A 15,342-nucleotide genomic window follows, 5' to 3' on the forward strand; every position below is an offset into this window, starting at 1 on the left:
TGCTTCATTAACACATCCCAAATGAATAAATACATCGAAAATGACACTCGACAAATCTAAAAAACATAAAAAGGATTTAAAGCAATACTGTTAATAAATTTATTGTTACCTTAACGAGTAAAGTGAAATTCATTGCAAAATCATTCAACACAACATGGATAATCGGATCTTTCAACTGAATTAGTAACAAAATGAAAGTTTTTCTGTTGTCCACATTCCAGCTATACCATGAACAATGAAGTGTTGTTAAATACAATTCTTCTTGCTTAAAAATTAAATTTACCTAATTAAGGATACTTATTAATTATGTATTTGTATTTTACCTTATTAGTTACATATTGACCAAGAACACTAAGAAGCAAAACATTAAACAAACCTGCTAAAAAAATTGTCATAACTCTTCCTTTATTTAAGATGGATGTTTCCTACAATGATAATTAATGAGAAACATATTCAAAAAATAATATAATAAAAAAGTAAATAGCAATTTATAATTCTAACCGCTATTGCTAAGCATGCAACTGATGATGATATAACCATAATTCCAATAATAGATCCTGATACCAAATGTAATTTAAATTTTCTTATTCCTTTCTGAAAGCTACAATTACTATAATTATAATTTTTCATTAATTTAAGTTTATATTACTTCTGCGTTGCTAAATAATATTTAAGGCATCTTATTAAAATATCTCTGACTTTTTTTTGATATTTTACATTTTCCACATTCTTCGTTGTATCAATTTCGGTTAATTTGCTCAATAAATCATTAATAATCATTAGTTGAAAACTTGTATGGAACGAACTATAAATTGTAAAATATGTTATGGATATTGTTGCATGTCCACCATGCCATAAAATCAAATATATTGCAAAATAAAAGACGTAGAATAGAACATTATTTTTGTTAAAGTAATAACGGCACAATTTGTCAAAAATATATATGTCTTCTATGCCTGGAAAAAGGGGACTTGAGAATAAAAAGTAAAAAAATAAAATTAAAATATGTAACAAAAAAAATACAGCTTTCAAAATTTGTACATTTGCCAGTATTTCAGCGTGTGTTTTTGAGCTTGCTTCTTTCCACATCCTTAATTTTGACATAAGCTCTGGTAATTCATTCAACAAATCATCACGAAAATACAGCAGATTTAGGTAATTAGTCAGTGCCTAAAAACAACTGATCAGCTTTTAAGTTTTACTTAATCACATCTCTTACGAAACAAGCGACGGAAATAAATGGGAAATACGTCATGCCAAATTGAAAGTCGATCATATCCGGATGTAAATATAAAACGGCAGAAACTGCCAATAATACAAATATAAAGAGAATTATTACTGCCACAATGACCACATGAATAGTCGAGGAAATGCTGATTAAACCGAAAGCTTTGATAAAGTGAAGTTGGTCCTCTAAAATTTGGCTCAAAGTCAAGTGTGTTGTTAATAAATATTTACCTTTCAAGCCTGGTTTCCGATTTACGGAATGCAATGCCAATAATTTATCAAAGTATGCATTTAATTTTTCGATGAAATACTTTTTTGACAACGGAGTAGAGAATTGCATGATTGTTGTTTAAACAGTGACCTTAATATTTTTGTTACACATTTTAAATAGATTCTAAATAGATTATTAAGACATTAGTGAAAATAATATTAACATAATCATTAATTTTGTATCTTATTTTTCCTATTCAGTGAGTACATTTACTTGATAATGGATCTTTTAATTTTTTTTAGGCAATGGATGTATTTGGAACCTATTTTTACAAGCCCTGATATAAGCCAGCACTTACCTGTAGAAACAAAAAAATACAAAACAATGGAGAGAACCTGGAGACGGATTATTAGAAACGGTCTCTTAGAAAAAAATGTAAGCACAATTTATATTAAAAATATTGTAACTATTTTCACATTAACTTTAGACAATTACCTATTTGGGCGACAAAGCTTTGCTGGAAAGTCTCAGAGACTGCAATCACGCCTTACAATTGGTTCAGAAAGGTCTTACCGAATACCTGGAGACCAAACGCAACAACTTCCCAAGATTGTACTTTCTCAGTGACGACGAACTCTTGGAGATTCTGTCGCAAGCCAAGAATCCGCTGGCTGTGCAGCCACATCTGAGAAAATGCTTCGAGAATATTGCGAGGGTAATAATAAAACTAACTGGATCAATTACACTTTATTGTACACATAAATCTTTGGTTTAGTTGACATTTGAAAGTGACCTTAATATTACCCAAATGTTTTCTGCTGAGGAGGAGTGCGTGAACGTCGAACCGACTTTGTATCCTATAGGGGGTGTTGAACAGTGGTTATCAGAGGTTGAGAAAAGCATGAAGAACACTGGTTTGTTCTTTTATAAATACATCTACAATAAAAAATTAATTAATCGAACTTGTAGTCAGGGTAAATTTGGGAAGGGGACTAGAGGACTTGTACGCTAAGTCCAGGAGTGAATGGGTTTTGAGGTGGCCAGGGCAAATTGTGATAGCTTGCAGTCAGACGTTTTGGACTGCGGTCGTTGAAGAGGGAATTCGAGATCATAAACTAGAAGAGTTGTTCAATAATGTCATATTGGTCAATGTAAGTAGTTTTTACATATTTGTTATAATTTATTTTATAATTTAGGAAACAAATTTAAAAATCTGAGGTTTTATATTCGTTTCTGGGAAAAGTAATTTATCTTTCTTGACATCTAACTTTAAATTAACTTTATTTAAAACTTCATTAAATGTCCGGGCTGAAGATTAGTTTAAGAGTTATTCCATGGAGTTTACCAATATCGATAATTGTTAATTTAATTTTTCAATTGATGTCCAACTTTTTCATTACAAGAAACCTCTTTTTAATACAATTATTAAAAATAGGTTTCTTGTAATGAAAAAGATGGACATCAATAATGAATCAATATTCATTTCACCTTAATAAGTAAACTATTTCCTTACACCTGATGATTTGTACAGGATTTCAGGACTTTGACATTATTCATCTTCAATGTTACTTCATCACTTAAACACCTGTTGCTTTAGGTTAGTTTTTGAAGTTATAAAGTAAATGAATAATTGTACTTGACTGTACCACTTTTAACCCAAAAATTGTTTTAAATAAACTACGCCGCAAAATTATAGAATATTTACTAATATGTAGTAAGAATATCAGTTTCCTAAAATTTTTGTTTTAGTTCGTTAACAGAAGGAAACTAACATTTCTTTTATGTTAAATTTTAAAACTATTCTATAATTTTGCGGCGCAGTGTAGAATGTAGAAAAATATAAATAGCATAGTTACAAAGGGCATATGGTTTCAAACAAATAATTTATCAAAAAAAAAAAATAATAATAATAATAAATAAAAATTATTAATCAAAAACGTTAATTACTTTTTTCGGAACTTAATATAAAAAACGTAAAATATATATTTACTTTGTAACAAAGCAAAATTTTAAATGCGAAAAAAAAATGTCAATATGTGATTAGTTTTTTTATATTTGACGTGTGCATAAAAGCTTTCCCTGAGTCTTTAATTAATACTTGCCAAATTTATTATTATTATTTTTTAATTATATCTATTATTTTATTTTCAGTTGGATGCTCTGAGAGGTCTTGTGAAAGGACAACTAACATTTTTGCAGAGAGAAATTTTATCTGCCTTAATTGTCATCGAGGTGCATTCAAGAGACGTTACACAAACACTGGTGGATATTAAAACAACAAATATCAATGATTTCGATTGGATAAGCCAGTTAAGGTAAAAATATTTCCAATGAAGTTAGTTAAGAATGGAACAAAAATGTAAATATAACTGTTAGAGAACAACAAATCTAATTTTAAATTTGCCTTTTCCTTATTCTCCCTCTCTCAACGAAATACTAACGTTCATTCAACAAACGTAATAACGAAAAAACTCGACCTTCCATATTGAAAGAATCTGTTAGAAATTCAAAGGAAAATAAGGAAAACTTTGAGAACATATACTGTAACATAAAATATAAAATGTTATAATATTCTCCGTAAAGATTAATGTGCATATTTCTGCAAGTATATTCTTTTTGTTTCTTTTCTATGCATCACTAGCAATAGTGTTTCTAAGAAGTGAAAATGTAACATTTATTCACGAGGGAATAATGACGCCTGAAACGTGCCGTAGTGAATACAAATAAATATACACGGAAAAAGCAAATATTTGTTATCGAGATTACAAGTTGTTTTAATCTTCCATAGAATATTTAATCTAGATAACATGCACTAACTGAATTCTACAGTCCATTATGTCGCTGTCGCCTCATCGAGGGATGTTTTTTGTTTATTTATGCCGTCAAAATGTGTTTTTTACAATTACAATTTTACGATTATTTTAGATATTATTGGACTGAAAGCGAACAATGTAAAGTACGAGCAGTGAACGCTGAATTCCAATACGGATACGAATATTTGGGAAACAGCGGACGTCTGGTTATAACACCTTTGACGGACAGATGTTATCTCACTTTAACTGGTAAATTTCGACAACTAAATTTTAATAAAACAACACCAGACGAATGCTTTAGGAGCTCTCCACTTAAAATTCGGCGGTGCACCTGCTGGTCCAGCGGGAACGGGAAAAACGGAGACCACTAAAGATCTGGCCAAAGCCATGGCCATACAGTGCGTCGTCTTCAACTGTTCCGATCAGCTCGACTTCATGGCCATGGGCAAGTTCTTCAAGGGTTTAGCCAGGTAAATAATTATTTTTTACAATGTCATACTTTAACCCTGGGAATTACTTAGTTCCGGAGCTTGGGCGTGTTTCGACGAGTTCAACAGAATCGACATCGAAGTGTTGTCAGTGGTAGCCCAGCAAATAACGACTATACAAAAAGCCCAACAGGCAAGGCTCGACATGTACGTACCGAGTTCAATAATCGATTGACTTTACATGAGCTTATCGCAACAGGTTTATGTTTGAGGGCTGCGAAATCGCCCTGAAGGAATCCTGCGCCGTTTTCATTACAATGAATCCCGGTTACGCTGGCAGAACCGAACTGCCTGATAATTTAAAGGCGTTATTCCGTCCCGTCTCGATGATGGTGCCGAATTACACTTTAATTGCGGAAATTTCGCTGTTTTCCTTTGGATTCGGCAACGCCAGACAGTTGGCGAACAAAATTACGACCACTTTTAAATTAAGTTCTGAACAACTCAGTTCCCAGGATCATTATGACTTCGGTAAACTTTCATAAATTAATCGACAAATTATTAATTTATAGTTTACTTATTGTATAAAGGGATGAGAGCTGTAAAAACGGTAATAGCTGTGGCAGGAAATTTGAAACGTGAACGCCCCCAAATGGATGAGCGCCAAATTGTGCTCAGGGCATTGAGAGATGTGAATGTACCCAAATTTTTAAGGGATGATCTCAAACTATTTAATGGTAACTTTCAATTAAGTAATAAAGAGATAATTTGCTAATTTTATTGTTAGGAATCGTCTCCGATTTGTTTCCAAGAATGAAGGAGGAAGCTGTAGATTATGGAATATTAGAAGAAGCAATAAGAAACTCATGCAAGGCACTTCGATTAGAAGATGTAGACGGTAAGTTATAAAATAAATAAATTAAATATTCTTTAAATAATAATTAAAAAATAAATTATGAGTAATAAGTAATTCTTCAGTTTTTATTTATTTTGTACTACACCAAAGTTAATTGGAATTTAAATCAGAGTCTGGGTTTAAAATGCTTATAGATCTTAGATCTTTTTCTTAATGTAATCGTGAACTTTAATGAATTTCCGTTATTTTTTTAATCCTGCAAATGACTGCAAATGTAATTTAAATCCCTGCACTTCTTAACACAATCAGAAACATTGGACAAGTTCAACATGCAAGGCTACACTTTATTCCCACGACTTAATATTCTCGGCAAATTAAAATTAAATCATGTCAGATTTATAATAAAGTTATGTATATTAAATCCTACAATGACAAGTAAAGGAGTGTGGAATTTTATACATTTTTTTGGTTGAGACACATAATATACAATTCATATAGGCAGTAGGTTTCTTCCAATAAAATTTTAGTGAATATCTAAGGAATTTTCTAATAATAGACATCATATATTAAGGAATATATGAAATTTTAAATCTGGTTATTGCCTTTTCAGATTATGTACGAAAAGTAATTCAATTGTATGAGACTACAATTGTGAGACACGGTTTAATGTTAGTTGGTCCAACTGGCTCAGGGAAAACTAAGGTAAGTTCTTAGAATTTATAATATATATATATATATATATATATATATATATATATATATATATATATATATATATATACATTTTTCTTAAATATAAAAAATGTATATATATATACATTTTTCTTAAATATAAAATAGTTTAACGAGAAAAAAATAGGAATAATAGAATAGTCACATGGAGAAATGTAACTATAATATGGCGGATGAGGTAAAACAGTTTAACATTTTTAAGCTTCTAAAGTAAAATGTAAAAGCTTGCGTTATCCTGACTTTTTGTATTACATTAACGCACCACACCAATACTAAATAATAATTACTAATATTTTCTAAAGAAAGAAAAATATAAATTTGGTGTTTATAAAAAATAAAAATTTGAACTTAATATGGAGTATTTTCACCACGAATGACAGTGTCATATCTTCATAATTTTAAGTAAAATTCTTTTGTTTTGATTAAATTAATTGCATGAAACCACTTTCTAATGATTATTTCCACGTAGTTTAAAGATTAGACCATGTTCCATGAGAATTTTACACGATATATTGTTTAATTTCTTCAATGGAACAGATTTCAGGACAACCGTGAAGTTCATCTTCCATGCATCATTGCCACTTTTTAACTTCTCAAATAATCTTAATAGATTATTTTTCAACAAATATTTTTTATATACAATCAATAGAGAGTAAAAAAGTAAGATATACAATTGAAACAAGAATGTTAAAGTATAATTTCATTCTAATGAATTCATTAATCAAAAAAGTAAATTACTTTTTCCTGTACAGGAACAGGTACCTAGAGTATACATATATTTACTTTTACGGATTTGTCTACAAACGCGAAATAAAATAATTTATAAATGTAAATAAAACATTAAATGTAATTACAAGCTCTTTGAACTAATTATTTACTAGTTCAACACTATTACATGTAAATCAGCTGACACACCAGTAACTGTTTGTTTAATATGTTTGGTCTGTCCAATATCTTATTGAAATGTAAATCTGTATTTGCGATGCTCAACAATCATGCAACAATGACTTACTTAGGTATTCTGCGAACTGGTAAATTTGCTTGGTATATTTTTGATGACCTGACAAAAGCAGTGTCTGAACGTTCCACCAGCCATTGCGTACAGCAAAAAATTGATGCTGAAGTTGGTGTAGTACATAAGCATGGTGAACTGTTGAAGACACCACAGCACGTTCGGAGGTGAACGTTCCTGCAGGGTGTAAACGAAGTAAACGTACAGTCTAATCAAATAACTGCAACAAATTACGGATTTTTAACTAAGTACGGTTTAGTTATTGCTTTTTTACCTGGGGAAGTTTAGAGCTATGAACACTGAAGATATAATAAGTAGCATATTGTTGATGTTCTGTTGGGTTTGGCTGGAGCGGTTTTTAGACTTTTTGCTGCCTGAAAATGTTTATTACATAATTTCATCAAGTAGGTTAAAAACTTTTAATTAACTCAATTAACTGATCAACGTTTGTCAGTTTATTTAAAGCACAGAATAAATGTATTACTTCATTAAGTCGGAAATGCCAATGGAGAATATTTTAATTGTTCTGTTTCAAGTTTAATAGTAAAGCATGTCGCCATTCAGCAAATTAAAATAACGGGAGCTTGGAGACACATTGTATACACATGATATCCATTCACCAACATAAGATAAGTTTATACTATACGTAGTCCCTTTGGAGTATAAATTTATCCACATTATTCATGATTAACCTTTAATTTGAACCACGTTATAGAATTTCGTTTTATATGTTTACATCTAATTTAAATTTTCATACGAGTATTTTAATTATGTTGTTATTTTCTCAGATATAGTTTTTAGTGTGAAAAAATTTCTTAGTAATTGAGCTTGAGAACGATTTTATCTTAATTGTTTACTTGGAAAACTAAATGGATTAATAATATACAAATTATTCACGTACACGTACAAAAATATAAATCTTGGAATCGATTCAAAATTAATTTAAATGCATTATATATACGACCTTGTAAGTTAACTGCATACCTAATTTAAAATATTAAAATAAGTACTTACTTAAATTTGAGGACATATCTGAGCTTTCTTTGCTAGCTTTCGATTTTTTCGAATCGGTGGATTGTTGAGTATTCAGTTTATATTCCTCCTGCCTCTTCGTTGAACTATCACTCTGGAAGAAGAATTGTGTTGGTTTTCGATCAAATTCGAAAATTTAATAGGCACTATAAATATGCTAGTTATATGTCATTCCAATAAGTATGAATATAAGTATGAATAACGACTGACAAATTTTAATGTAAACATGTCGCCCCGTGACATACAGCAGAACATGTCAAGGCATTAATGCTTGCCACAAAGTATATTGCACGTCCCATGTAGGAAATTATAACGTGTCCCACTAAATCAAACCACCAATGTTCCAATCATCGAGAAATTCGCTGCATTTACATCAGTATTTCAGATTTCCGTACAAAGTAAATTGATGATTATTTGAGAATAAATCCATAAGCCATTTAAAAGCTATTAGCTATCCAATTTAATCTACAAAAATTGAACAAAAATAGTATGCTTTGTGGAAAGTACGTTACTATTGACGTAAATAACAACAACAACAACAACAACAACAACAAAGATTTATGTTTGTGCTTTAAAGCTTTGTAGTGTTTGAAAATTGCTGTGGGATAAATTATTGTGTTCTGTCTACGTAAATCCTTTACCCCCGTTCAAGATAATTATAATATTAATTAGGTCATCAATTTTAATGTAACGTAACTTAAATTTTGTACCTGACTAGTCATCTCGACACTATCGATGGGCAGCCTGTTCCTCAACACCATCAAACTCCTCGCAATCATGACGTTCATCACCACCATAATGACCATGGGAAAAATCAGCGTGATGAACGTGTCGATGAAATTGACGATTTTCGCAAACCGTTCGTACTGCGGCAACATTTCACACTCCTTCTCGTCGATAATACCCGCTATCCAGAATAGATGAAGTTGGGATACACATGCGATTACGATGATGACGAGGACTATGCTCTTGGCACGTGACACCGTACAGATGTGGGGTCGTTGCAGGGGGTATTTTATTGCAATGAAGCGCTCCACTATGTCAAAACAAACAATTAATTCTAATGCTTTACCATGTGCCTCTTACAAGGGATAAATCAAAATGGCATCTAAGAGTATACTAGAGATTTTAACTATTTTAATTTTAAACTCAAAGCGTAGTCAATACAAAACTTTCATCAAAATTGAATTATAAATATTATTATTTTAGTTATTTATTTAATTTTAGAATTAGTTAAGTATATTAATCCTTTGAATTAATATTTCATCTCATGGAAATTTTGTTTTTAATGAAACAAGTTTCTTTTTCCTTCAAATTTTTTAAATATATGGACGTTACATTTCCTTAAGCTGTTTATGTAGCAAACTTACACGTTTGATATTATTCAAATTTAAATTGACAACTTCCATGCGTATCGTTTGGAACTCTTGACCTATTTCACCTTAAGTACATCACACTCGTAAATTTAAATTTCCAACTGAAATACATTATGTTGAAAATGTATTCCAATAAATAAAATATTTATAACACATTGAAGAAGTATTCGTTCAAGAAATGTCTTTGATATAATTATGAATTTACGATAGAAAAATATTTAATTTAAAAAATACACAGGTTTTATTATATAAATTTAAACTAGTCACAATGAAACAGGTATCAATATTTAAAATGTTCAGTATATTTTACACACTACAGTTAAAGTTGTTTTTATAAGTATACTAGCTAAAAATGATCAAAATTTCATTTCGATATATTCATTAAATAAAAGTAAAAAATTTTTTGGCATGATATCTATTTCATTGTGACTAGTTTATATTTAAACTATTTTTATAAGCTTTATTTGATGAAACACTTTTAATAAAATATGGCATTAAATGAACCCATCAGAACAAAATGTTATTAAAGGGCAATTTGACAGTAAATCCAAAAAGATAATAACATGAAGTAGACAGACCTTTTTTATAATGTTATTTATTTATAAAAAGAATTTCTCTTCAAATTAAAGTGTCATGGTGAAGTTGATACGGTTTCATAAATGTGTCAACAGTAATGTCAAAGTGGAATATATTTCTTAAAACGCTTTGCTTTTATATGTTCTAATTTATTTCAACGAATTATTAAGAAACGATTTGTTTGTTTATTTTGTAAGTTCGTGTTTGTTGTTTGGCAAAGCAGCAATTTATGAGGCGATTCTCTAAAGAGATTCAAACTTGAAACTTATTGGGTGTAAATATCACTGACAGAACTGACAAACATACTTTCTTACTGTACACAAAATATAAATTGCTTTTAAATTCTTTATTTTAGTAAAATTATCGTAATTAATGAACTATTTATTTATTTAAATTTAGAATTATCTGAATATACAAGAAACAAAGAAAACTTTTAAACTTTTCTATTACTATTTACATGTTATTTCTACAATTATTTGACCCAATATTCAAAATTATGTTAAAATTTTTCAACTAATTAATTTACATCTTGAAAATTTATTTTATGGCTGCTAATTACTAAGAACGAATTAATAAATTAGAATATTCTCACCTGTAAATGCAATAATCAGCCACACGCTGAGAAAGGAGAACACCGACGACAAATAGACGAAAATCTGACACCAGCCATTACGATTGAACACGTCGAACACGTTGTTGTAACTACAGTGCACGATTAGCACCACGAACAAGAAACCGAAGTCGGCCATCGACATAGCGGCCAAATAGTAGCTGGAGCTTCTCATCTTCAGAAAGGTGGTGAGGAAAACGACTGTTGAGAGGGTGTTGCCGACGAATCCGATCATCACGATGAAGGGGATGTAATAGGTGTTGAGGGCTTGGAGGGCAATGCTGAAGGAGCCACATGGTGCTTCTTCTGTAAAGTTGTTGAAGCTCTCCTCGGCGTTGATGGTGCCGTTCAGATCGTCGAAGGACAACAATTTTCGGTAGTAGATGGGCAACATTTTTGTATTCGGTTTTCGGCTCGAGTATTCACATTTTTATTGATCTTGGTAGTTCTCTTTATGGGATTGATTGCCGGAATCTTCAGATTATATCATTGTCATCTGTTATGTTGTTTCAGGTGTTAATTGAACGGTTTATCTGAATTATAAATGGAATATATTATACATCTTTCAAATGTAATTTAATATCAATTTGACTAGGTTACAGCTACAATATGTTAATTTCGTCAGCAATATGTAACTTTAATATTTCTAATTTTTAGACAATTGTATGTTTCTTAAGTTTGGAACACCCTCGTCTATGACTGTAAACGTTTCTACAGAATGTTTATTTTTTTCTTGTTATTTGAAATATACCGAGATTTTTTGGAACAAATATAAAGAAACTATTTTATATCCACAAAAAAATACAATTCATTGATAGAAATTGATGTATATTTGTAAAAGTTTCAGGTCAGGAAACTCAATTCTATATTCTATTTATAGTACATTATTATAAGAATTTACGTGCAGTAAACATATTAACATCAAAAATGGAATACACTTACTTTTAATTAATTTAAATATATATACAACATAAATATAAATAAGTAAATTAGATTTAAGTACTATTAATCTAACTTGTTGACGTTACAAACATTAAAAATTATTAAAAAATGCAATAAGTAAAGATTTATAAACAAAACAAAATTATTTATGTACATAATTAATTATATACTTCAATTAATCTTAACATTCATATTATTAAAATGCGTTCAGATAATTAAAATTAATATGTCCAGTTCCTAAAACATATGAGCCATCTTCTGGAAGTCATGAATGAAAATTTAATTTGTTTAACATGCAAAGTTCCCAAGTGTTACGGACTAGTGTACAAAAAAGCAGTGTTCAAGTTCATATCGACCACAATTCTAATCTTATAATGTAATGCCATATTGATTATGCGATATTTATGTTTGGCAGTGATCAATCTTTTCGAATAAATTGGCCGCCATGAATTAATCGCGGCGAAATTTTCAACCGACAACGACCATTTAAACGTTATTATAAACCGTTCAGAAAACTTTGCTCCTTTTTACTGGGCGACATTATCGTTTGCATTATTAATTTGGTGCAAACAATGCCGGGTGGAATGGCACAACTTTACGCAAGTTCTTTATGCCATTAAGTGGTTGTTGTGATATGATACGGCTTAAAGTTTGCTAGCACTTTTCTGTTATTGTGCCCGTTTTTCTACGTCTACTTTTGGCCTACATTAACTGTGAGAGGTCATGTCCGAGCGGCAGTCTTTTTTATTTTCGTTCAACTACGGCTCAGTATTTTAATATTTGTTTTCTTAGTTTGAATTCGTCTCTCAAATGAAAATCACATATTTAGGAATGATAAATTTAGCTACAACGTAAACGTCGTAATTTACTGAATAATTTTAATTATTTTTAATATTAAATTTAATTTCACTAAAAAGCAGTTTAATTATAACCGAAATCAAATGCACATATGTTTTTGATTTGTTTTATAATTAAATTTATAGATACCAGTTAGTAATTTAAAACTGCATTTTTATTAATAAACATTACAAAAATAACGTTTCAAAAAGTGGTTTAAATAAGAATGGTTTTAACATACATTATTAATGACATTTGTAACGTTCAATAGTTAACATTTGTTTAAATATTTTACGTACAAATTCATATTACTAAATTGAAGATCGACTTCATTTTTGACCTCCCCTTCAGAATTTCGTTTACTACGTAAAAACGTGAATGAAGTTAGTTAAGTAGACAGTCCACCTCTTGAGAGGAACTCAATGCGTAAAAGCTCAAACATAATCCACCATAAAGTACCAATGGTACTCTTGTTGAACTTTGATATCATGCATCGTTTCCAAGCAAAATCAATTTTGAATTTTATGATCAGTTACTTAGAGCATTGCAGCAACTGGAAGGACTTTTGAAGGCCTCTTAGATGACATATTCGTGTATAAGTAAATTAGATCGAATAGGCCTATTTTTAGATCAAGAACATATGGTAAATTTTTGTGCACTCAATTTAGGGACTATTTATATCTGAGCTGATTGAATTTTGTATAAATTTCTCATTTACATATACATATAAGATTAGTAATTTATATAGACAAATTTTCTAAAGCAATTATCATTATTTTATCAATATTACTCCTGCATATATTATAATATATTTTTAGCACAACGTAACAAACATTTTACTTTAATTTTAACCTTAAATCAATAGTCTAACAATGAAAGATCCTTGTCAGAATATTTTTTTTACGTGATTTAATTGAGTTTAATGGAACCGAAATAAATCATTTGTAAATAACAATAGATACTTTTATGAGTGCAATTCAAAAACATAATACAATAATAAAATGCTTTCAACATTTATTGAAGCGTATAAATGAATAAATATGGATTTTTTTCGAAAATAATTTTGCTGACGATACTAAGGGTATTAAAAAATGATTTATGTATAATTATGTCGAAATTTGTTGACAGCGATGTATTATTAACTGTTTATTAACTTAATAACATAAAAAATTAAAATAAAATTTAACACATATAACAAAACAACAACAAATGTAAATTTTTAATATTTGAAATTAAAATTGAAATTGGACAAATAAAAACAATGTCAACAATTGAATTTAATTCTCTACGTACAGAACAAAATTAATAAAAACAAAATAAAAAATAAATACTTTGAATGTGTACGTATTACACACACAGAGATACAGACACGAACAACCTCTTCGTTAAGCCTTCATTCAAGTTAGTTCAATAATGCCAAATTTAACTAAATCAAATATAATTATGATTAATCGCATTTTCAAAATTGCAGCTTTTAATTTTCATTGACAACATGTGAACTTCAAGATCGAAACTGCATTTATATAAATAGAATTAATGCAAATTTTCTTCCTATATTAATGTGATTTAATTAAAGTTTTTTTTTAATTTAATTAGAAAAATTTGTAATGTTAAAATATTAATTCATTCATTTTAATTATTGATTAAAAGTGCAATCTAATTAGATTAATTTATACTCTAATTCCTGTTAATATTATGTTAATGTGCTATTTAATGTAAGCTCTTGTTCAACCACATTCGTACAAAAAACAATTATTTGACGCTGAAGCGACGTTTAACACCGGTTTCAAATGTTTTAGGATAATTGTCGCATTTTAATGGGTTTCGGATTTAGTGCAGAGTGCTTTTGTTTTCAAAATACACATAAATCTCGCAAAACGTGAAGGTGATGTTAAATCGATTTTTTTGTAAATTTATCCATATTATAAAATAATAGTAGGTCAGGATTAAAAAGATATGACTTGTAAAAAATGTGCCATAACTTATATATAAGAGTTGATAACAAGTTAAACATTTAACTTCAAATATTAATCATATGCAAGCATTAAAATAATAAATTACTTAAACGGATTTAATCGTAAATTTAAACTTATTCTCAATAATAATTTAAATTGATATTGATTTTGGAAACTTACAATATGATTACCGCCTAAAATATACGTCATAAAATTAATTTATGAAAGTAAATTTAGTTCAAATAAGTTATAATAAGATTGACAAATAATACTATAACAATAGGTAATATTTTAGAAGAAAATAATTAGTTGCGCATTCACCATTTTTTCAAAGTTAAATTTTTATTTATTTTAAATAATACTACTAATATTTTAAAAATTATATAACATACCTGTCAACAACAAACTTATGAAGGTAAATTTAGTTATAATAAGATTGACAAATAGTACTGTAACAATAGGTAATATTTGAGAAGAAAATAATTAGTTTGCGCATTCACCATTTTTTCAATGTTAAATTATTATTTATTTTAAATAATACTACTAATATTTTAGAGATTATATAACATTCCTGTCAACAACAAACTTATGAAAGTAAATTTAGTTCAAATAAGTTACAATAAGATTGACAAATAATACTGTAACAATAGGTAATATTTTAAAAGAAAATAATTAGTTTGCGCATTCACCATTTTTTCAATGTTAAATTATTATTTATTTTAAATAATATTACTA

At 29.1% G+C, this 15,342-nt stretch overlaps 1 protein-coding gene across 1 annotated transcript in view; it reads left to right on the forward strand.

The window, feature by feature from the left end:
- LOC109594962 (dynein axonemal heavy chain 1-like) overlaps positions 1-15,342 on the forward strand; it is a 31,434-nt gene that overhangs the window by 2,289 nt on the left and 13,803 nt on the right. The window contains exons 8-19 of the mRNA XM_049969958.1: positions 1,741-1,873; positions 1,926-2,153; positions 2,214-2,352; positions 2,408-2,589; positions 3,590-3,753; positions 4,364-4,500; positions 4,553-4,721; positions 4,773-4,886; positions 4,939-5,210; positions 5,270-5,416; positions 5,467-5,577; positions 6,146-6,237. Coding sequence (XP_049825915.1) covers positions 1,741-1,873; positions 1,926-2,153; positions 2,214-2,352; positions 2,408-2,589; positions 3,590-3,753; positions 4,364-4,500; positions 4,553-4,721; positions 4,773-4,886; positions 4,939-5,210; positions 5,270-5,416; positions 5,467-5,577; positions 6,146-6,237 — 1,888 coding nt within the window. The remainder of the gene's footprint in view (positions 1-1,740; positions 1,874-1,925; positions 2,154-2,213; positions 2,353-2,407; positions 2,590-3,589; positions 3,754-4,363; positions 4,501-4,552; positions 4,722-4,772; positions 4,887-4,938; positions 5,211-5,269; positions 5,417-5,466; positions 5,578-6,145; positions 6,238-15,342) is intronic.

The sequence above is a fragment of the Aethina tumida genome, chromosome 7 (genome assembly GCF_024364675.1).
Source record: "Aethina tumida isolate Nest 87 chromosome 7, icAetTumi1.1, whole genome shotgun sequence".
NCBI lineage: Eukaryota > Metazoa > Arthropoda > Insecta > Coleoptera > Nitidulidae > Aethina > Aethina tumida.